The sequence below is a fragment of the Microtus oregoni genome, unplaced genomic scaffold, assembly GCF_018167655.1.
Source record: "Microtus oregoni isolate MIOR12 unplaced genomic scaffold, Mior012 000009F_ref0000495, whole genome shotgun sequence".
Classification (NCBI taxonomy): Eukaryota; Metazoa; Chordata; class Mammalia; order Rodentia; family Cricetidae; genus Microtus; species Microtus oregoni.
The window spans coordinates 24,571,583-24,595,545 of NW_024543068.1; the positions used below are offsets into that span (position 1 = coordinate 24,571,583).

The 23,963-nt window shown below is 43.0% G+C and overlaps 1 protein-coding gene across 1 annotated transcript in view; it reads left to right on the plus strand.

Moving 5' to 3' along the window:
• Nucleotides 1–642: 642 nt before the first annotated feature.
• The window catches only part of Rtn1 (reticulon 1), a 206,249-nt gene continuing 182,928 nt past the window's right edge, over nucleotides 643–23,963 (plus strand). Inside the window, exon 1 of the mRNA XM_041658180.1 lies at nucleotides 643–1,176. Within this exon, the coding sequence (XP_041514114.1) occupies nucleotides 936–1,176 (241 nt within the window). The 5' untranslated portion in view covers nucleotides 643–935. The remainder of the gene's footprint in view (nucleotides 1,177–23,963) is intronic.

Consider the following 23,963-nt stretch of genomic DNA (forward strand, 5'->3'; position numbering starts at 1 on the left):
GTGTCTCCAGTAAAGTAGACTGCCTGAGACAGTCTGTCGTTTGTACAACTTTCAGCTGAACGCTTCCAAAGGGAGGCACAGCCGCTTCTGTATGCCTAGTGGCGTCCTGTTTGCTTTCGGTGCAACTTGGGGCAGGTCTGGGAAGTTTTTTTTTTTTTTATAGTGTGTCTCCTGATGGCCCATTCCTGTACTCTGTTTTGTTATTGTTATTGTGTGTTTGTGTGTTTGGACCCGCTCTGGGAACTGCCAAGGGTGACGGATTTAACCTCCAGGTTGCAGATGTCTGTTTTCACTTGCCACCAACACCTGTCTTCACCAGGTCACCACTCAGATCAGTGTCCTTTCTGCAGCAGGCTCTGGTCACCCTCATAACGGTGGTCCCGAGATTCCCCAGCCTTCCTTACTCTGCTAGAGTCCCAGGACTCCAGTCTGGCTTTAAATTCTTGCCTAATCAGTCTACCTGCAGTCAGTACCTGCTGGTCCTCTCCTTGTATTTTTCCCCAGATGAAAGGCAGAGTCAAATGGGTTTGGCACATCCCTTAATCAGAGCCTGCCATTAGCAGGCCCGGGGCTGACATGCACTGGGGAGGTCTCGGACAGAGCAGGCCATTTTCACCTGCGTAATAACAGGCTTGGGAATAGCGAAGCAGCGCTGGCACAGCAAGCAGCCTCTGGAGCAGGGGAGGAGCGCAGGCGGGCGGCCGCCCCGGGGCCCCGGAGGAAGAGGAGGGGGAGAAGGAGGAGCCGAAGCGCCCAGAGCAGCAGCTACCGCTCGGCCCGAGTTGCAGCAGAGGCAGCGACGGCGGCGCGGAGACTCTGCAGCCTCCCTGAGCCCGGAGTCCCGGTAGGGACAGCAGCAGGGAGCGCCCGCGCCCCTAGCCACCGCATCCCGGCCTTGCCAAGCCTCCGTCGTCCAGTCGGGGGCACCGCCAGCCATGGCTGCACCTCCGGATCTGCAAGATGAGCCGCTGCCTTTGGCTAGCCCCGGGTCCCAGTGGTTCGGGGGCCGGGGGGAGGGGGAAGACGAAGCAGCGCCGCCGAAAGGGGCCAGGCCAGCGCGGCAGGATGGGGAGCCTGCCTGGGGGTCGGAAGCCGGAGCAGGGGTAGAGCCGCCTGGGGAACTGTGCTCCGGCCCCGCCCGGTCGCCGCCCGTCGCCATGGAAACTGCATCCACAGGTAAGCCCGGAAGGCACCACGACCCTGCAAATGGAGGCCGGGACCCTGGTTTCTGGAAGGTCCTCTAGTCCACAGATCTCCTCTGCGTTTTCCTGGCTTCCCTGCCTGGGGCACTAACCCCAGCAGGGTTCCGCCTGGCGCGACCTTAAATGTTAGCGGACTGGTGGAAAACAGCAGTGTGCTGCTAGCGGGTAGGAGGAAGAAGGCTGTCAGTCCTGTTATTTCATTATTACTCTTGTTTCAGCCTTACATATTGTCCCTGTTGGCAAGCTTGGCTACTGCTGCGCCCCGGAACAAGTTTCTCCTTCTTGTCAGAGGCCTCAGGGCAGCAGGGCGGGCGTGACAGGTTGTGATGGTTTTCTGGGGCGTGTTTGCGCGCAGCGTGCTTCGAGGGGCGACCACAGTCGTTGACAACTAAGCAGCAAGCAGGCCTACTGCTTCAGGACCCTCCCGCTGGGTTTAGGGCAGTGAAGTGCTTCAGTGGCTTTAATTCTCCCTTTCTCTTCCCTCAAGGAATCACCACACCCTACTCCTTTCCAGTTCCTACTCCAGCTCTGCTCCCCTTCTCCCGCGCAGAAAACAAACCCCAAGGAGTCCTGCCCTTAATTCCAGAGGGACACTATGGCAGGTTTGGGAGCTGAAGCCTTCCCTCTTTATTTGCTAGTTGCTCTTTACCTGAATCTATCAGCGAGAATTAAAACTTGGAACCCCCAAATGTGAAGGTTTTGGCTGCGGATTGTAGTGCTGGGGTTGTGGCTAGAGGTCCAGGCACAATTTACCATGCAGAATGAACTCGCCTCCTACGTTTGAAAAAAACAGCCAGGGGCAAAAACTCTTCCCCTGACTCATCCTTCGCTGTTAGACAAAATCCTTGCCTGGTGGAACCAACCAGAGGGCCTCCTTGGAGGCTAGAGAAGCTAGGTGCGTCGTGGGGAGGGGTGGCTGCCTGGTTAGCGCTGTTTCCAGAAGAAATTCTGTAGGGGGTGGTGTGTTGTGCTGTAGTCTGCGAGGCTCTGCTGTTCTGAAGTGGGAGTTGTGTAGTTTTGGTGATGTAGCGTGAGGCCTGGGTGGTGGGTGTTCCCGGAGGAGGGGACGTGGGTTGGACTGGCATATGTGCTCCTGGCAGCTGATTTAGGGAAAACCCCTTTCTTAAGCCACCCCCTCTGGAGGGTTATGTGGAGTGCCTTAGGTTGTCTTAATTCTGCTCTAGAGCAAGCAAGATCTCAGCCAGGAAAGGAGATTTGGAGAATGCGTTGAATAATGAAAAGGAAAAGGTAAGGGCCAAGAGAGAAAAAAAAGAGAAGGAAGTGGAAGAAGGCTAGGGAAGGTGGAAGGAGTGGGGGAAAGAGGAGACCAGGAGATGGCGGGGATGGGAGGGGGGAGGGGAAAGGAGGACCAATGTGAAAAGCTTCAGCAGTTGACGACCACGTTTGTCACATATCAATTACTATGGGATCTAAGTCTAAGTGAAGTTTCCTGGTCTCTTGCAAGTTCTTGTCCTCAAATGAAGAGAAATGAAAATGTGGAACGAACTGCAAGAACAAAAGGCAAATGATAACAACCTAGAGCCTTTGGTGCCTGTAGTCTTCTTTGCTGAGGGCGGCTTACTGTTCAGAAGCTTTGTCTACTATATTCCAAATAAATTCTTTGTTTCTAAGCTTTACCTGCCTCCCATTAGTGTCTCTAAGGGCAAGCGAGTAAGAAAGAAAAAGTCTTGGGTTAGGTTACAAGTGCTAAAATGCTTAAAATGGATACAATAGAATGTTTTGATATAGTATACATTGTGGAGTTATTAAAACAAGCTGGTTAACACAACTGTGATCAGTTTTAATGGTAAAAACACTTAAAATCTACCTAGGAATTAAACATATACAATATACTGTTACAGAGTAGTGGCTAGATGGGACAATCACCATCTTCCACAGTTAGCATCTTCATGATGAAGAGATTTTGTTTTGTCAGGTAATTTGAGGATTCCTCTCGTAAGCATCAAATGAATTAATAAAATCAAGCAAGGTTCTAAGTTTGGGCACAAGGAGATTAAAAGCATATTCACAGACATGCATATTTGTATAGAAATGTTTGAGCTGATTGCTACTGCATGAAGGGATGTCTCATAAGATTGTTGTCTGGTTAATGTTTTAAATCTTCAAGCTCCCTACTTCATAGGCAGGATATAATGCTGGGAATGGCAGCCAAATAAGTAGCCATATGTTGAAAAATCCAATTAAAAGCGGAGCCACCCTCCTTATGTGCGATTTTTGTAGGTTTTTTTTTCCTTTTTCAGTGTAAGCAAAAATCAACAAATCAGTGACAAACCTGAGGGTAGACCATGGCACACCTTGCTTGACTTTGCAGTTCTATATTTTGCTTTATAAATAGAAACCAGTTTTTGTGAGGTTCTGAAGACGAGGAAGCTCAAGCTCAAGGTGTCCAGATGTCTGTCTGCTTGGTTCTGCCTCCTGGCCCCAGTGGTTCTGTCATTGTGCCCTCCAAGGGGAAGAAGGCAACGTATTTTCCCCCTTCGAAAGAATACTTTCGGCTTCAGTGTCAGTGGAGATGTAATTTAGACTTAGAGAGTGAGGCACTGTAAACAGACAGCTCCGTTTTCACACGCAGTATTCCCATGGAAGACAGATACAGGGTGTTTTCAAAACGGCTTTTCTGAAAAAGAACCACCAATCATGCCATCTGGCCAGAAATTCTGTTATTTATTTTTATACATTGATGGTAATTAAAGTCCCCCGAGAAATAGTTCCAAAAAATACTTCTCTGTAAACTCCCAGAATAAGTGTATATATAGCTCAACACCAGTAAAGCAAGCTATAAAGGCCCATTACACTGAATGAATTTTCAGATATTCTCACTGCTTCTGTCACTTTTCTAGCACAGAAAAATTTCCAACAATAACGAGAAAATAACACTTTCTTGCTGAGCTTTAATTTTTCACATCTAAAATGCTCGTGGGACGTGCGATGATGTATTTGACCAAGGAGCATTCCAAGTACCACGAAGAGGCTACAGTGCCAGGGTCTCTAACTGTGGAACACTGCCAGTCTCTTCGAGTTTTATACAAAAGGTGCTGAGAGCAACTGAGATACACAAACACACGCACACACATATATTCCTCGGAACTAGGAGCACACAAAAACAAAAGGAGGGAAGAATGGCCTTTTGTTTACAGAAAGATTTTTGTCTTTTTTAAAAAAGAGCATTTGAACGAATTGGAACAGTAAGAAGTTGACCTATCGACTGCTTTGGGAAATGAACTCATTGGCCACATGGAAATCAATGTGGAGGACTGGATGGAGAATGGTCAGGAGAAGCCAGTTCCATGTGGCTCGCCTCAGCTGCACCATTCTGTGGATAAATCTGACACAATTCTGTGGATAATTGTAAGAAGAAAAGGAAGAGTACTTTTTCAACACACGTTACTGGGGCCATGAAGTTCGTAGGTAAATTTTTAAAAAGCCAGATGTGATACTCTGCTTATCATCTACCATGATTTACATAATGGTGAGCATATTTTATACATCCCATCCAGAAAACTACAGTGTTTTGCCAGCCATTGCTTCTGGAGACTGGGCAGACTGTATTCACTATCGCATGTGTTTGATAGGCATGTTTGTTTGTTTTAATTTGGAATACTTTCTGGCCATCCCCTTTAGAAGGTATACATACTAGTCTTTCCTTTTTCATATTTTGAGAAAGCTACAGCGATACTGAAGCAAGAAGCAAGTCTCCATTTGCTTTTACGGTCTATAGAAAGAGTAAAACAGTCTGGAAACAACACAATTTATTTCTCTAGATGCAGCCTTTGGACAGATAACTTTTCGGGCAGTTGAGTATGGTACACATCTCTGAACACAGAGATGCTAGGGTTAACACCTAGAAGTACTTCTACACTTTCCAAATACATCAAAATGGGTAGCATCAGGACGTTAAGCCTCACTTGATGTGTTTGAAGTCGCCATTCTGTAAACTCTGCCAATCCCTCCACAGAGACCTGTTTCTGTTATTTTCTAGATTGACTATGAACTTCTAACACTGAGGTTTGGGATGTGAGTTGTGGACCAGCATCCATTTTACTGTCCCTCCTAGGAAGCATGGATTATTTGTAAAGTGAGAAATTGCTGGGGTTCAGTTCACCCTGGTAAATGGGCAGTTACCGAACGTCTCTGCTGAACACAGGTCAAGGGTTCCTAGAACACGGGCCACTTTCTTTTCACATCCATGTTTAGTTTAGCCAAACACTTCCTTTTGTGTCAGCTTTCATTTTCCTCATTCTCAAATCTTTGCTGGGAGCTTGACTGGCAGGTCATTCCCATTGTCCCACTTCACAGGGACATGATCATGAGCTAGTTTTCTGAGGTCAACACAAGATACACTAACGTGAGTACCACTTGCTCTGACTACATATATATATATATATGTATGTATATAGTTATGGAAAATAAATCCATTCCTCTTTCTCTTTATCTTATTTTGCTTTTCTTCAAAGAAATAACTCTGTTAAGTATTACTCCAAGATCTTCAACTTTATTCATTATGATTTAACCATACATATTATATATACATATATCATATATATACACACATAAGTTATATATACATATTTTTGAGATTCTAATTTAATTGGAACATTTATCCCTTCCCTTTCCCCCTCCCAAGCCTCCTTATCTATCCCTTCCCACTCTCCTTTAAATTCGTGGCCGCCTTTTTCACTATTTGTTACGTCATGTAAATGCACACATATATGTTTGTGAAAATATATATATATATATTTCAAATACAACCTTTTCAGGCCATATAATTATACTTGTATGTATGTTTTCAGGGCTGACCATTTGGTAATGGACAACTGATTGATGTGTTCTTTCTGGAGAAGGATACGTCTTCTGTTCTCAGCTTTCCTTAGTGGCCTATAGTTCTTTGTTAATAGATAAGGCCATGTGGGCTTTTCTCTATTCAGTTTGGCATGTTCATTGGGGTCATCATTGTTCAACTCACATTTCAGTGGTCATGTTGATGAGAATTTATGGGTGCAGTCTCTGATATTGCTAGGACACAATCTCATGGGAAACTCTCTGGTCCTTTAGCCCTTGCAATCTTTCCACTCCTTCTTCAGTGTTCTCTGAGCCTTAAGTGTGGGAGTGCTTTGTGAGTGTATCCATTGGGCCTGGGCTCCACAGCTCTGCATTTTGATTAGCTGTGGTTTTCTGTAATGGTCTGTTGCAAAGAGAAATTTCCTCGATGGAGTGTGAAGGCTATACTTACCTGTGGGCATAAGGACAAATGTTTATAGATTCTTGCTAGGGATAATGCTGGTTTAATAAATTAGTGGTTGTCCGTTCTCCAGCAACCATGACTTCACTAGCATTGAGTAGTTAGGTAGGTTTCCAGTCCTGGGCATGGTCACCCTCTTGTTGAGTGGGTTTTAAGTCCAATTAAAGAGCTGTTGAGTACTGCTAAGACAGGTGTGCCACTCCTGCAGCCCTATCGCTAGCACACCGTGGTGTGGTTCATAGGTATAGCTGGGCAGGGCTGTTTGGTGCCTCCCTTCTCTGTAAGCTTGCACAGTTACTTATGGTTTGATGATGAAATTATTTCCACAGTGAACTTTGAAAAATGTACTGGAGAACTTAAAGGGGGAAGAAAACAGAGGGTGTATTTTCAAGATACCAATATATCAATACAGGAGTGCTTGGCACTGGAGTCATCAAAAAGAACATAGTTTTAAAAAAGAAAAACAAACTGGGTTTTTGTTTCTTTAACTACTTTTGAGATCAAAGAGAGCCCTGAGAAAATCATGAAGTACGAAGCCTACTGTTTGTGGGGAATGCTGTGGTAAGAATGTATGGGAAAATGGGAAAGAACTTCCCACTTCATGTTTGCCATGTGTGATATAAATGGACAAACAGGAAAAGCTCAAACACACAGGCTGCTTGGACACGCCGAATAAGTCTTTGTAGTTGCTGTGTTGAGACCAGTTCCTTGGGTGCAGCCACGTTATATCTCACGGCACTGAGTGGGCAGCTTTAACATTCCAAGTCTCTTTTGAGAAGACAGCTAAGGCCTGAAAGTTAAAATAGGTACTTTCTCAAAGACATAAAAACAATTGATTTTTAAAATCTGTAAAGCAAAAATCTTTAAGTCTGGTCATGAGTATAAGCTAACAATGTGTTTTATAGAAAATACAAATTCTTTTGAAAGAAGGAGTATATTAATCTCCAGAAATTTGTGGTTCACTAAACTATAGCCCATGTAACATAGCTGTTTTCTTTTCAGACTCAGAATTACCATCCTATACACAACACTGATTGTAGCCTAGAACTCAACTTGTAAATGGTGTAGAAAGCTTGTTCTTTAATTGCACAAATATTATTATATTTCAAAGGATGGCTGATATGCCACAGGGTAGTATTAATAGGAAAGAAATTATTGTTTATCCAAAAATGTAAGATGAACTCTTCTTAAAAATATCTTTGGTCTTAATTTAAAATTTTGTTTTTGGGGAAGGAAGAGTATTTTAGATGGTCTTATAATTTAAAAAACACAAAAGAATATATAGAGAAAAATAAATTGTCTTCATAGTTTAGTTTTGAATAAGATAGTATTTGTTTCAGTCATAATTCTACTGTTGATTTGTGAACCCCTGGTATATACCAGATGTTGTTGTAAGCACTGAGAAAAAAAATCTGTTTCCCCAAAAGTGTATTTTTGGGGTTGGTGTTGGGGAGAGGACAGACAAGACAGCAATCATAAAGGACATCTGAAGGGATATAAGGTACCGTGGACACTGTCCAAGCAGAGATGTGGGACCTGAGGACTAGTCAGAAAGACTCCTTTGACAAGGTGGTGCTGAATCAAATGTTTTAGTAACACTCACAGTAGACTTGTGCCAATGTTCCATTCAAGAAGGAAAGAAAGGGAATGAAATGAGCTTGGGAAGAATGGTAGGTGAGCAGAAGCTGGAAGGAAAGACAACCCATTAGACCCTTGCCACCACTTTGGCTATTACACCGAGTGAAAATGTAAGAGGTCTTTATCCCTAGCAGGGGACCTATTTCAAGCAGCTCGCTTTGTTCATCATGTCAAGAATCTAAGACGGTAGAAGGTGGTAGATTTGGAGGAGGAATTATCAGTCAGTAGATCACACTGGACTGAACAAGAATGGTAACATTAGAGGAGATGAAAAGTGGCTGGATTCCACATACAGAATATATGTGTATATATTCTGAAACTAACACTACATCTCAATGGACTCTGGATAGGATATGAGAGGAGAAACCTCATTTAGATCGTGCAATGGAACTTGACTTGAGCAAATATAAAAATAGAGTTGCTACTAACTCGGCTTAGGAAGGTTTTAAAGAGGGCAGGATTTAAGAAGCAAGCAAGAAATTGGGTTTCAGAATTGTTGATTTTGAGATATCAGATACCCAGGTGTCAAGTTTTTATTGTTCAATGGGATTGGAACACAGGGCATGGAAAAGAAAATACACATTTAGTACTTGTTGACAGAGCGATAAGATCACAAAGGAAGTCAGTTTTCACTGTGGATGGGTCAAGGGTTTCTGAGACACTTGAGTAATCAGATGTCTTCGCAGGAATTTAAGTGGCCTGTTCAACAGCTGCTGGAATATTGAGAGGGGAGTGAGGATATTATGGTCTAGGTGAAGGGGAGAGTAGAAAGGTGAGGGGAACTCAGAGGAATTCTGATAGGCTTTTGGGATTCCCTTGGAATTTGTGGTCATGAGTATATGTGAGAAAAACCATCACATAGACTATAACTCTCTCCTTCTCCTCCTCTTTCTCATCCTCCTATTTTTTTATCTTTCTCCAGGCACATTCAGCCCAAGTTGGGTTTAGAGTAGTAAGCAAATATTTATGTGATTTCTGTTTTTATTTCATAGTAATCCTGACTGCAGATTTGAGGCCAATGCAAATTAGTGAATGCATAATGCATCATGGGATCTGGTGGGAAGCATGAAGGGCAAAGGTGATAAACAAGGCATTGTGCTCTGCTGGAGAGAGGGTTCCAGAATGAGAGCCAAAAGAACAAACGGAGTCAATTGGAGAGTTAAGGTGTCTGAGATAGAGATTAGGAGGGAAGTGGGGATTCTAAAGGAGCAGAAGACAAGTTTATTGAGGAGCTGTATCCAGGACGGGGAAAATGGCAGTGAAGTGAGCACCTAGATGCTTTCTAATAACACAGAACCGTGACAGATGCGAGAGAGTGGCAGTGAATGACACGCTAGTTGATATGGTTAAGGAAGAATATAGTATCCTGGGATCCAATCTATGGCATTTGAAAGGGAGATAAGAGTGGTGATCCATGAATCCATAAATATAAAATCCCAAGTATAGGTTCAGGAAAATCTGTTTAATATGTGCAGAATGTAGGAAGGAAAACTTAAAATAGTTCATGATTGGGTTTGGGAACATTGAGGACTGTAATATGAACTAGTGGTATGGGGAAGTTATGGAAATATTCTCTGCAATCCCAAGTAGTATTACTAGAAAGTCTCTGATGCACAGAGTATGAGGTAATGGTTCCTTGCCTGTTGTAGGGGCCATGTTCTGAGGCATTGGTGAGCTATGTAAGGTAAGGAAGGATAGCTGTGGACGAATAAAAAACAGACCGTCTAGGAAATTGCTGGAAGACAGCAAAGATTGGTAACAAGAAGAAAATCATTCCACGAGGTGCTTCATTTTATGAAGCAGAAGGAGACAAGAGGCAGTTGGCTTCCCAGGGTAGAACAGAGATGAAAGATTTGGAGATGTGGATTCCTGCTGAGTGAAGAAGAATGATGTTATGGTAGTTAGACAAGGCTGGGCAGAGACTGTCTCCCAGCGTTCAAGCAAAAATGAGGTTGTTGACTTGGTAGGGAATTTTGGGAAGGAAGATATGCTTAAAGCCCAAACTCCACGCCTTCCCAGAAGAGAGTTGCCTCCTATCCTCAACACTGTATTTTTTACATAGATCTCAAAAGCAAATTCAGAAGTCACCTAGTAAAATTTGGAATAGTATCCATCATTAAAAACCAGTTATCCTCAAAATAATGACCTATCACACACTCTTCATAAAAGCGTAGCTTTTTAGAACCCATCTTGATTTCTCTACTGTTAAGAAATTTCCCTAGCACAACACTTAAGAACATTGACATTTTGTCCAATCTTGGGTCAGCAGCCTACATATGAAACTTGTGACCTGCAAACATTTTTCATTTTTATTTTTGAGCTCTCTTCCCTCTTTTTCTTTTGCTATCAGATCTAGCTCCATAAATACTCAAAATAAAATTCCTAAAATATTTTGGGAATTCATTAACCAGTTCTGTTATGCTAAAAGCCCCATATGATTTGTTCTTCATCCCCCTGCCTCACTATCTCTATTTATTCACATAAGACTATGTTTGTGCATTGCCTTCTGATGTATGTTTTCATCTAGAACAGTCTAACTTCCTGACATGAATTTTTTAATTCATTTACTAAATCAGATTATTATAAAATCAATTATAGACCAAAATCTTTATCATCAGTGTAAGGAATTTTTGAATATTGTATATATTTAAACTTTGTTTTGTGTTGCCTGAGGTTTTCTTATTTGGTGAGACAGTCACGATTTTTGTGACTGGGTCATGACTGTAGAATGGGCTTTCCTCTTCCCAGAATTTTCCTGTTCTCGTTGTCCTGCTTCTACTTCCTGCCTGGCTACTGGCCAATCAGCATTTTATTAAAATACAATTGACAGGATACAAACTATTGTCCCACAGCACACACACCCCCCTTTTTTTTTTAAAAAAAAGAACTCTGAATCTAATATCCTTTGTTTAGCTTTTCATTAAAGATCAATTCTTACACAATAGGAAGTTATATTTGATTTCTGTAGATCTAGTTGATAGAAACAAAAGCCAAGTTCACCTCAGTCTGTGACCTGGACTTTTCAACTCTGAAAAGTTAGTACTTCTCAAAATGAGGTCTGTAGACTTCTTGCTTACATGTAGCTACCCATGGACCTTTAAACAGGGGAGCAAACTTACCAAATGCAAGTTAAAGCTACCAGAAGCACCAATTCACTTAGTTGCTGTTCTGTTGCTGTGATGAAACATCACGACCAAGGCAGCTTAAAAAAAGGAAACACTCAATTGGGGACTTGTTTGCAGTTTCAATGATCATCATAATGGGGCACATGGCAGCAGGGAGACAGGCATGGCTCAGGAGCAGTAGTTAAGAACTTACATCCTGATATGCAGGCAGCAGACAAAGAGAGAGTGAGCCTGCGCTTGGCATGGGTTTTTTGAAATCTCAAAACCCATTCCCAGTAACACATCTCCTCTACCAAGACCACACTTCCTAATCCTTCCTGAACAGTTCCACTAACTGGGGGCCAAGCATTCAAACATATGAACCATTCTCATTCAGACCATCACACCAGATTATAGGGCTACTCCGTTATTCATGGTATTGTGCTAGAATCTGGGGGAAGAGAGGGCATGGATAATGTTTTACCCACATTTCCTCCAGAATGTATTATCCTCTAGTTGAGAAGAATGACCAACGTATACAAAAGGAGAAGCTCAGGGCGGGGTACAGCAGGTACTTAAATGGATGGTGCAAACTTCATGTCTGTCAAGTATTGTTTGACCTGTCCCATCAAAGTGTGGAGTGTCACAGCCAAAGGACAGAAAGGACAGGAACAGACAGAAGAAGTCCCAGGGATGTACAGGGGTTGGTTGGAAGAGGCCACTTGTGCAATAGGGGATGTGCAATGAAGCCCACAATTGGTCAACCCATGACCTTATGGGATCTGCCACTTGGTCTTGGGTCTCATCAGGATAAAGTCTTGTATAACTAATAATCTGGAAAGATGGAGAGCCCAGACTTCCCTTATCCTTCCTACTTAAAGGAAAACTAAGAAGCCCCATGTGTTATATATGAAATAAATATAAACAGACTGAAATATGGAGAGAAGTCAGGCTTTCTCGGAACCTTGTGATGTGATGTTGGACATAGCAACAAACTCTATAGGTTTCCTTCTTCTTAATATATCTCAGACTAGATCCCGGGGAAGCTAACCACAGGACGACACCAAAGGCCATGAGCAAAAACATCTACCCAAAGCCAGCTCCTCCCCTCAATAAAGAAGTATCCAGCAGTTCTTGACATTTCTGGGCAATAAACTATTCTGTCTGGAGACAAGCACAAAATAAATGGAGGCTCAATTCCCACCGAGAAACTCAGCCTTTTGCCCCTTAAGCTGTTGAGAGGCTCCTAAGGGAACAAGCTTAACCCAATGGCCAGCCAGTGTCGTATTATAGGAAGCCAAGGGAGAATGAGGGGTCTCATCACTGCTCAGGAGCAAGGATACTAAGTAGTGAAGCTTACTCCACCTCTGTCTTTCAGCCTGAAGGCAGAAATCTTTTTCATCCAGGTTGTCAGAGCATTTCAGGCTGACCTCATTGGTCCAGGTTATAATCAGAAACAATTGTTATGGACTAGAAAGACAGTTCAGTGGTTAAGCATATGGCGGCTTATAACTCTCTGTAGTTCCAGTTCTAGGGGGTCTAATGTCCTCTTCTGGCCTCATTAAATACCAGGTACGTATATGGTATATATTCATACACTCATGAACATAAAAATGACCATATCTCTGAAAAAAAAAAAACAACCCAACTGTTATTCTAAGAACCAACATGAACCAGAATGACAAATGGTATCCCAACATTAAAAGTAGAAATTACCTGTCAATGATTTTAAAGGAACTGCCACAAAAATAATTTAATAAGTAATTACAAATACGTGTAGAGCAATAGAATAGAAATAGAAAAACTCAAAAGAAGTAACAGCCATAATGACCCGGACACGGCGGCACAAACCTGTCATTGTAGCCCTGGGGATGGTGAGACAGTGTATTAGCCTGGTGTACACACGATGACCCTGTTTCAATCAAATGAAATGAAATGAAACTGAACAACAACCCTATAAGGAAGAGCAAGTTTCATCTGACAAGTGCAGTATCTGAAAGAACTGACCGGCGCATCTCAGTGGGTGGGTTCATCGAGAAAGTAGTCAGACTAGAGTAAAGGTCAGTGCGCTTGAAGATGAGCGGCCCAGCCTGGGCCGGAGAGAGAAAACAGACTGAAAGCGGAAGTGGGTAAATCACAAAAGCCTTGGATCCGCTGCACAGGACTTGTTTTCCTGGCAGTTCTCACTTCAGCCTTGGTCTTCAGACAGAAGTGGGTAAATCACAAAAGCCTTTGATCCACAGCACAGGACTTGTTTTCCTGGCAGTCCTCGCTTCAGCCTTGGTCTTCAGACGGAAGTGGCCAGTTACCCTTAGGCCTTGAGATGTTTCTCACAAGCATAGGACTCCCAGTTCCAGCCTTGTGTGGACACTAAACAGGAGCACCTACAAGCCAAGTTCTTCATACAGAATTTGCACTTAGTACAGAATTTACTGGGCTTTGCCAGACTCTCTGCGTTTAATTCTTATCACCAAAATGCAGAAGGTAGAGTTAGTTCTGCATCCAAGCAAGCTGAAGTTAGAGATTATGCAACATGTCTGAAGTCACACAGCTAGCAAGTGGCAGCTTCAGGCCTCAGACCCTCAGACTGTGGCTCCTCTTCTCAACGACGTGGCTCCCCCCCCCCCCCCCCCCCGCGCCTCTACTGGGCTGCTCTTGTGTAGCATACATTTTATAATCCTGACAGTAAAAGTTGCACATTAAGTACAGTGTGAATCTGTCTGAAATCTACACTAGAGCAATCATGAAATGTTAGGGGGAGGGTAGTGACTAAAACTCAGGTAAGATAGAACCTAGCGGTCCTTACCCATGAGTCTCAGCCAAAAGCAATGATTAGCTGCATCTTAAAAGGAGTTTGGTAAAGTGAGTAGCAACATTCTGCTGTAGACTGCTCAGACTAACTGCTTGAGTCATGTCAGAGGACTGTGGGTGCAGAGCTGTGTCACTTGTATAGAAAAATGCAAGAGTTTTTGGTAACTGCTGATTCTAAGTCAGTGGGACAACATAGCCATCCCTAAAAGAATGAACATTTAGATTCAGCTCACCCCAGACATAGATGCGCAAGGCCCAGCAGAGTCCTAGATGCATTGTCAGGGCAAGAATAGGAGGAGAAATCTTGACTGCAGAGGGAAGAGCTGAATGAAGATGGACAGCCTGAATATACAAAGATAGAATAAATTATGACAGCTGTCAGAAAACACACAAAGTATGGCCAGATGGCTTAGGAACTCACTCAGAGGCCAAGGACATGGGCTTCAGTATCATCAGAGCTATAAAATGAGGGGGTAGTCCACACTACTCTGCATGGGAAGCAGACACCTGTCACGGGAGGCGTGCAATCACAGTGGTGCTGGTTGGTTCTATGACAAAGGACTTAGGAGAGAAGGGCTACGTTATATCAGTAATTTTTAAAAAGTCTTTCCAGGATTGTGGACGCTCGTTGAGAGTCTGATGAAGCTTTGCAATCTTTTTCCAGGGAACTATACAAACACCATCTTGTACACAAATTTTTGCTCCCCGCTTCCAGGCCTTCCCAGGTTATGAATGTCTTTAACTCTTTAGAATTCAATGACCCAGACACTTTCAAATAGATCACTGTTTCCTTAGCAGCTATAGTTTCAGAGTTTAGTGAAACTTTACTGAACCACACATTTGTTTGTCCAATGAATATCTAGCTAAGCACTTACTACAGACACACAGGGTATGAAGATGAATGGATGATGTAAAGACAGAGTCAGCAAAGCAGGAATATGGCCAGGCTATAAGGGAGAGCCGAGGGGGTGAGATCTCAGCGGCATGAGTGATGTCCTATTCCTTTGTCATATTTTAACTGTAGCATGCGATGCCTCCTGTGCCCTTTCTGCTTGAGAGTAAGCTACCTAACCTTACCTCCAGCCAGACAGTACCTTCTAAGTACTCTTTTTACAGACATTAATGGTGCTTATCACACCATTAATATGTTTAACAAAGCTTTTTATTCTACACAATTGAAGAGTAAATTGCAACTCAGCATGTTTGAATTATCAGGATTGAATTTACATGAGTTTATTTTTTATTTGTTTTTAAAAAAATAAATTTATTTTTAAACTGAATTCGTGGTGCTAGAATAGTGATTATTTTTCATTTTACCAGAAATGGGAAAAAGAACTGATGTGGGATTTCCCTCTGTATGCTGTGATTACCATTGATTAATAAAGAAAATGCTTTGAATCTATAGCAAGGCAAAACTTAGCTAGGTGGGGAAAACTAAACTGAATACTGGGAGGAAGAAGGCAGAGTCAGGAGAAGCCTTGGAGCCACCACCAGAGACAGACATGTTGGAACCTTGCTGGTAGGCCACAAGCCTCATAGTAAAACATGAAATACTGGAAATGGGTTAATTCTAGATGTAAGAGCTAGCTAGCAATACACTTCAGTGATTGGCCAAGCAGTGATTTAAACAATACAGTTTTCTGTGTGCTTATTTTGGGAATCTGGGCAGCTGGGAAATGAACACGATGCCTTCTTACAACAAAGAACAAACCCCCATTATTGTACGATGTTTTGTATCTATTTTGTTCATGTCCATTTTGCTTTCTCTGCCATGCTCTGCCATGTATCTAGGGAGTGTCCACCTGAGGAGCACCATACTGTTTGGACTTCTCATTCACCAGGCTTGTGAGCCAAATGATACCTTTCCTCTTTATATCTTACCCAGTCTCAACTATCTTACTAGAATATCAAAAATTGGATGAAGAAATATTTCATAGAAATTGTATAGTCTTTTAAGCCAAGCATATCTTGTTGGTAATTGGATGTTTGCATATCCAGAGTCTTAAAAAGAAGAGTTGATTTATATATTTCTGTAAATAATAGGAAGGAATTAAAATGTGTTTTAAGAGGGGATATATTATACTTTTAAAATAAATAAGCCCCAGAAGTAATCCATCTTGAATGTGTTATGCATTAGGTGTGGGGCCACAAGGCTGTTTGTGTTACTCACTTATTGTTATAAGGACAGTGATTCACTGCTCAGTTTTTTTTATTATTATTAAATCACAATAATGCCCAGGAACATTGATTCCTGTCTTAGTTAGGATTTCTGTTGCTGTGAAAAGACACCATGGCCACAGCAATTCTTATAAAGGAAACCATTTAATTGGGGCTGATTTACAGTTCAGAGGTTTAGTACATTATTGTCATGGTGGGAAGCATGGTGGCCCACAGGGAGACATGGTGCTGGAGAAGTAACTGAGAGTTCTACATCCTGAGCAGCAGACAGCAGGAAGAGGGAGTGATACCAGGCGTGGCTTAAGCATTTGAAACCTGAAAGCCCACACCCAGTGACACATTTCCTCCAACAAGGCTACACTTGCCAATAGTGCCACTTCCTATGACCCTGTGGAGGTCATTTTCATTCAAATCACCACTATTTCTAAAAGGAATTTCATCATATTTTATTAAAAATGAAAGACTCCATTCTTCTGCCAGACAGGGGAACCTAACACAGCCTCCAAGGGCCTATAGACTGAGTAAGGGCAAAGCCACATCCTTAACTCCTAGGTCTTCGGTGTGCTCCATTGCACCTGCTACCCTTCCACCTTTGAAACACAGCCTGAGAACAAACAAAGCTGTGTCCGAGGACAGCAAAGCCAGGCTATGGGGTTCAGCTTCATTCTGCAAAGAAAGGAAGAAGCCATAGGAGTAGTCTCGGAGATAGAGTTGCTAGGAAAGACAAGGGAAGAATGGGAAACGCAGGCAGAGCTGGGGCAACTGAAGCAGGGGAGGGTGTGTTGGTTTAATCCTCAGATGGACTTAGACAGAAAGGGAGAGGGGGTGGAAGGAAACAACAAAAAGAAGGTTCCAGAGGAGAGATGTGCATTGTGGGAGGGAAGGTGGTTGAGGATGCACATTGTTTAAAGGGGGAATGGGATTCTAAAGGGAAGGGAGAGAGAGGTAGGCAGAATGTTCTACAATCCAGATTGAAAGGGAGCTTTTTCCTTTAATTTTCTCAGAAATTAGACTTCACTTTTAAAGCCACTTAGGTCCTTAAACTATCCTAATTGGGGTGACCCTAGCAGCCTCAGGGGTACCTAGGAAGAAGATGCTGGGGTTCCAGAGAGGGCTGCCCCGAGCTTCCTCAGCCCCAGGCTCAATGAAATCAAGCAGGGAGCTGAGTCAGGTCTGTGGGCTGAAATGTTCTTTCTTTGCCCTGGGGATTTTCCAGAGAATTCACTTTAACTTTATCTAAATGAAGAAGAATTTAGCTCAGGATTTTCCCTCAGATATGCAGGACTATTTATATAGTTTCCCCTTCTGCATAACCAGTCCCAGGATTTGCAATGCAGTGTTTGGGTAGTAAAAGCAAGGACTTAATTGGATTTTTTTTTATCATGCTTAAATTAAAAAAAAAAGTGTCTTCTTTACTTTGAGAAAACAAAGAGCAGCCAAGAAAAAGAGAGGAAAAAGAAGGAAGTGAAAGAAACCAGAATTTATTTGGTACCTGAGGCAAGGCAGGTGGTAATAAGGAAGGCTTCATAAACCTAAATACATTAGCCCTCTGGGTCAGTGGTCAACAGAGATTCACAGAGGCTGGAGTACCATCTGGTTTATCTGACTAAGAGTTACAAGTGATTTGTACAACTTGCCTTGCTTCCAGCAGGAACATAGACTACACACAAAACACACAAAAGAGGAATCTTCTAGTGAGGTCTCACTAAGTCAAAAGGGGTGTCCCCTAAACGAGACATTGGAGTTCAAGTTTTACCCGGTGACGAAGATGCATTTTCAGGAATGTTTGTTCATGCCACGTGGTCAGGTATGAGTTGAGGTCTTGCCCATCCTTTCATCAGTGATGATTCAGGTTAATGATCTTATTCACGTTGCAGCAGATGAACTCAGGCTCCTTTCTCCTGAGCTTGGCTGACCATCTCTTGAAGCAGCGGTTCTATCTCTGGAAGTGCCAGCCACCTTTAACAGAGGCCAGATGTATGTGCCTGCTCCCTGGGTGTCAGACCTTCAGAATCTGATGACTTCTTTTGTCTTTTTCTTTGGCTACATTAAATGGTATAAATACTATATTTGGATCATAGAGCATTTTATTTATTTTTAAGGTAATTTTCTTATTTATTTATTTATTTATTATAGATTTCTGCCTCCTCCCCACCACTGCCTCCCATTTCCGTCCCCCTCCCCCAACCAACTCCCCATCCCTCAGCAGCCAGAAGAGCAGTCAGGGTTCCCTGCCCTGTGGGGAGTCCAAGGACCTCCTACCTCCATCCAGGTCTAGTAAGGTGAGCATCCAAACTGCCTAGGCTCCCACAAAGCCAGTACGTGCAGTAGGATCAAAACCCATTGCCATTGTTCTTGAGTTCTCAGCAGTCCTCATTGTCCGCTATGGTCAGCGAGTCCGGTTTCATCCATAGTGCATTTAAAAAAGCCTTCAATGTCCATAGGGTCCATGACTGTTGACAGAGCTTGAAAGTTGAATTTCCTTCTTTTCCATAAAATTCATGTGACCAGTCTTAAATCAAGTACAATCTAAGTTTATACTCGTAGTTATAATCTAACAGCCATCAGCAGGTATTTCCACGCATCAGACCAATTTGCATTTCTTTAAGAACGGCAGACTGCCAGGCAACCCGATCTTGGCAGCTACAGGGGAAGCCACTTGATAACAAATGAGTTTTTGCTGATAGTTTTAAAACTAACTGGATGGATCTTTGATCTTGACGATTTTTTTTTTTTAACTGAGATGACCTCGATGTAGTTGGAGTTAACAGCCCCTCCTCCATAGCACCTGCCATTCACCTGGCAGTTCTGCCCTCAGAACGGTGATGTGGGGGGGAGGTTGCTGCACTGGGGTGGGGGCCCATACAAGTTAGGCTGCCCTTTAATATCAATTCTAGAACTAATACTGGGAGTTAACAGTTTAAGAAGGACGGAAAGGGAGCTCTTTGCCCATCGCTGCACAGGTCTAAAGCTTTCCCCGTCCCCAAGAGAACACAGGGTAGCCTAGCAGGAGCCTTTCAAAGCAGGCTCATTTGTAAAGTGGGAGGTTGAACTTCTCACCTCAAATCGGTTTTGTCTTGGGATTGCAGTTTCACGTAGCCCAGGCTACCCTTGAATTGGTTATGTGACTGATGGTGACTTTGAACTCCTCATCCTCCTGCTATTACCTCCCTTCCCAAGTGATGAAATTACAGGCACAAGCTACCATGCCGAGCTCAGATAGTCTTTGCATTCCCCTGTTGGATCTCATGGTGTTAAGTCATGGGATTTCTTCTCTCTGTGTCCTAGCCACTGCCTTTGAGATCCTTTTCCATACTGGTCAAGTGTCTCTTCTCCAAAACACTTAGGAACAGGAGTGCTCTGGACTTGGGTTTTTTTTTGTTTGTTTGTTTTTTGTTTTTTTTAAGACTCAGAAAATTGGCATATACATGGGATATTTGGGGGATGGCATCCCAGTATAAGCACAAAATTAACTTACATTTCACAAACATCCTAGGCACAAAGCCTGGAGTAACTTTATGCAGTACTGTAAAGATTTTGTGTGTGAAATGAAGGCTCATGATGAGGGGTTTTCCACTTGGGGGTATGTCCTGTTGATAGTCAGTGTTTCAGACTTGGGATTTTTTTTTTTCGGAAGCTGAACCTACACTGAGGTTTTATATCTCTAGCTGTAAAACCCTATGATCCATATGACCAAAATAGCAAAAGTCTGAATTAATAAGTAATTCAAACACTTGTAATCATTTTTTTTTCTCTTTGTTATATTTATGGACTTGCTACCATAAAATATGTTTGATTAATAACATGGACATGTAATCAATAATTATACACTTTAGATTGATATTTATAAACAAAATAGTTCATAAAGTAGGCTGATAGGAGGTAGTAAAGACAGGGGTAAGTTATTATTAACTTGAAGAAATCTAATAGATATTTCCATGGGGTGTTCCGCTATGCATCTGACAGAAGGAGAACTGAGAGCAGCTTCGACAGGAAGTGGTTGCTGAGCTGAGTTTGGGGGATGAGGATTAGCACAACAAGGCCTGGAGCCTACTTGAGATAGAGCCACTGTGTGGCCAACCATGTTTTCCCATCTTACCATCTTTTCCTGGTTTGTTTGCTGGTTGCTTTTGCCTTTGTTTGGCTCTCAAGCTCCCTTGGTTTCTAGAATGGCGATGACGGAACTCAGAGCTCTCTTTGTTCCGTTTGTCTTTGGGCCTCTAAATTATTCCTGTGTGGGAAACGAAGTCAGTCTCCTCAAAGCGGCTGCTTCTCTGGCAGTCATTATGGCTTGAGAACTGGGCAGATTGTATACCTCAAATAGGTTTGCCGACACCGGGCCAAGAGCCAAGGGCACCAGAACCAGGCAAGAAAAAAAAGGCAATTTTCTCCAGCAGTGAGCTATTCAGAACTCTATTTTTAGGACAAGTCAATGAATTAAGGAGTGAAGTCATGTGCGGTTTTTAAATGTAAGATGTTAATAAACTCCCTGCTTCATGGGCCCTGGTTACCTTCCTAAAGCTCTTGAAATGCCTATCTCTTCTTTGTCCTTTATGTGACAAACTGCTAAGGAACCCTGGATAGAAGAGTGTCTAGGTGCTCTGGGCTGAGTTCTCAGGAACAAAGCGATTGAGGAATGAGCGTGCACATGTGTACGTGTGTGTGTGTGTGTGTGTGTGTGTGTGTAACACAAAGGTGTGTTTGTACATACACATCCACACACCAACTCTAAACTGTGGATATAACCACAGAAAGGCATTCTGGGATGACAAGAATGCTTAGAACAGAGTTCTGGAGCCTGTGACGGAAATCTATTGTGAGAGAGAAATGAGGATAAGCTGTTCTTGGTCAGGATCTTTCCTGAAAAAGCAACAAAACAAAAACCAACCAACCAAACAGCCAACCAAACAACCAAACAATCCAAAAAGCACCAGTGATCTTGTAGCAAGCAGTCAGCAAGAAAGACGCCTTCATTGTGAGTAGTGGTCTCTTCTGACATCATCCTTACCTTGTAATATCACTGACCTCATACATCCTAACCTTGTTCATATCTCACGATGCCCCACTCTTGTGTGGTTGCTTATAGACATCAGGGGTGTTAGCTATAGAAAATTTTGTTTTTCTGTAATTATTCCAAATTCATAATCTTAAAATACGGAACCTTGGTCAATTGTGTGTTCTTAGTTCCAGCCACCACTAGTCCCCTCTACTCTAGTTCAGGTGTGTGTGGTATTGGAGTTGGAGAGGTTTCCCTTTGCCATCTGGCATGTCCCCTGTGGAACTGTCTGTAGCAGTGGCCTGAAATAGCTTACCCCTCCCCCAGGCCTTGAATCCTCCCCCAATTCCTGCACTATAAAATTGTGGTAGTAGTGAGAACTTATTTTATTTTTATAAAGATGACCTTGAGCTTCCGATCTCCCTGCCTTTACCTCCCCCATGTGGGATTATAGTGTGCCACCACACTATAATATAGTTTTATATATTCTGGGCTTCATGCTTGCTTGACAACCCCTCTTCCCTCTGAGCTATGTCCTCAGTCCCCAGTGGTGGGACCTTATAGGGAAGAGCACTTAGGAATATACATGAGCAGAGCTATTGTTGAGAAAAAATTCTCTGTGTGCCCAGATCCTCCAAGAGAAGGGGATGGGAAGGGGGATGACAGGCCACCTGTCCCAAGAACCCTAGAGTTTTTCTTTGTTTACAGTAAAGAGTCATTTGAGATGTTCTCTACTCAGGAGCCCTCTTGAAAGCTCCTTGAAGTGTGGAGGCAGGATGGCTCATGGTGCCGTCTAGGGGTAGTTAAGTACCTTCGTGGCAGTCCAAACAAGAGAGTGAGGACAAACAAGAGGGGTTGAGACTGTTATGAAATATAGTTCCTAGAACATAGAGATGAAGAAGAGAAGAATTATCTAAGTTTCTGGCTCAGCCTTGTGGGCGGATGCTGCTGCTGTTAAGTGAGATGCGGGTACAGGAAGAGAAAAAAATCGATGGAAAAACACTCTCAAAGATGATAGCACTCTACTGCAAACACAATCTATTAATATTGAACCCATGTCTCGCTGCACCTTAAGATAATGGCCATCAATAGCGTTGGCGTATAGATGCAGAGAAACTATTAGAAGTGCAAAGCCATGCTTTCTACAGCATCCTTGTACTAAAGATGCTGACTGCGAATCCCTTCAACTCTAAAGTTTTAAATGATGCAGAGAATGTGTCATGCCAAATTCGCTTGCAAGGTGGTGGATAATATAACTTTAATCTTAGATTTTTTTTTCACTTTATTACTGCTTTCTGATATAGGGAAATTTTGATGAATTCTGCCAGTTTATATAAGTAGGTTCCATCCTGAGAATCCATTAAAGATCAGAAGTATTAAGTGAAAAATTTCTCTTCAGTAGAGAGAAAAGTAAGGCTTGTCAGGGCCAAGAGGATGTATCAGAAAGAGTCCTGATTGTGTGTTTATTCATTTAATAACTTATTGATTAAAACAACAGGGAGACTAATTTATCTTTCCCAGCCAGTCATCTTCTTAAAATACATTTTATAATTATGGCAAAATACACTTAATATTTCCCATCTCGACTGTGAGTAGGTAGTCCAGGGTATTAACCCCATGTGCAGTGTTGTACAAACATCACCCTCATCCGTCCTCAGAAACCCACCCTGCACCATCCAACATCCACTCCCTATTTCCTTTTCCCGTGGCAAGCTACCACCATTCTGCTCCTTGTCTCTCTGAACTTGACTACTCCAGAAGAGCTCATTATGTTTTTAATTGAAAAAGAGAAAGCATTATAGAAAACAGAAAGGAAACCTTTATGGCTCTCCACATTGGCTGATGGGTAGCCGTCACAATGTTAGGAAAACTCTCCAAAGGTTTTATCACATTGGATCTGATGAGAAGGCAGCACACTGGTGCCTTGGGCTAGCCCCTCTCATGCTGTCCCCCCCACCCCACCCCGTTCAGAGCTGGGGATGCATCCACTGTTTCCAGACAGGTGACAGGGAGCGAGGGGAGGTGAGATAGTGTGACATCTGGAGCAGCCATGTTCAAATCTGAATTCTAGCCCTGCTTCTTTCCTAGCTGTGTAAGCTTGGGCAGGCAGGGGAGTCTGAGTTCCCACGTCTGTAAATCAGTAGAAGCCACTCGACGGCAGAGCTGCAAAGGTCCCCCGAGTCCCTAAATGGAAAAGCACTTACACTGGAGCCTGGTCCACCCTCTCTGCTTGGACAACATTAGCTGTTGTTATTTCTCAGGTGTGTTGTGGGTCCTGGGACCTCATCCTGCCAGTCTGAAGTGATCAGCGCATGCTCGGATCTCGATTATGGAGAACTTTAAGACCTCCCATGGTGCTTTTAAAAATTAGGTGGAACCAGGATGTAAAACGTGCTCATGGTTCTACCCTGGGCCCAATGTGCTTCCTTTGTTTGATGGTAAAAATACCAAATGTGAACATGTCTGTGGCTTCAGCAAGGTGCCTCACAACCCTGAACACACTTGGACTATGTAAGGGAGCATGAGGCACACCTTTATACTCAATGTCCAGCTTCTTCCTTAGAACCACAGCATCTGGGGATGCAGTAGGCTGGGATCCCTAAGAGGATCCCCCTATTTCCATTAGGCAGAGTCCTGCAGCTCTTATCCTCTCCAGAAATTGGCAGCTCTTCTTAAAAAGGTCCACCCAGTCCCGTTACACTCTGTTGCAATCCCGTCTTGTTGAATTGTTCTCAGACTAGATTGTGAGGGGTTTTTTTTCTTCTCTCTGAGGA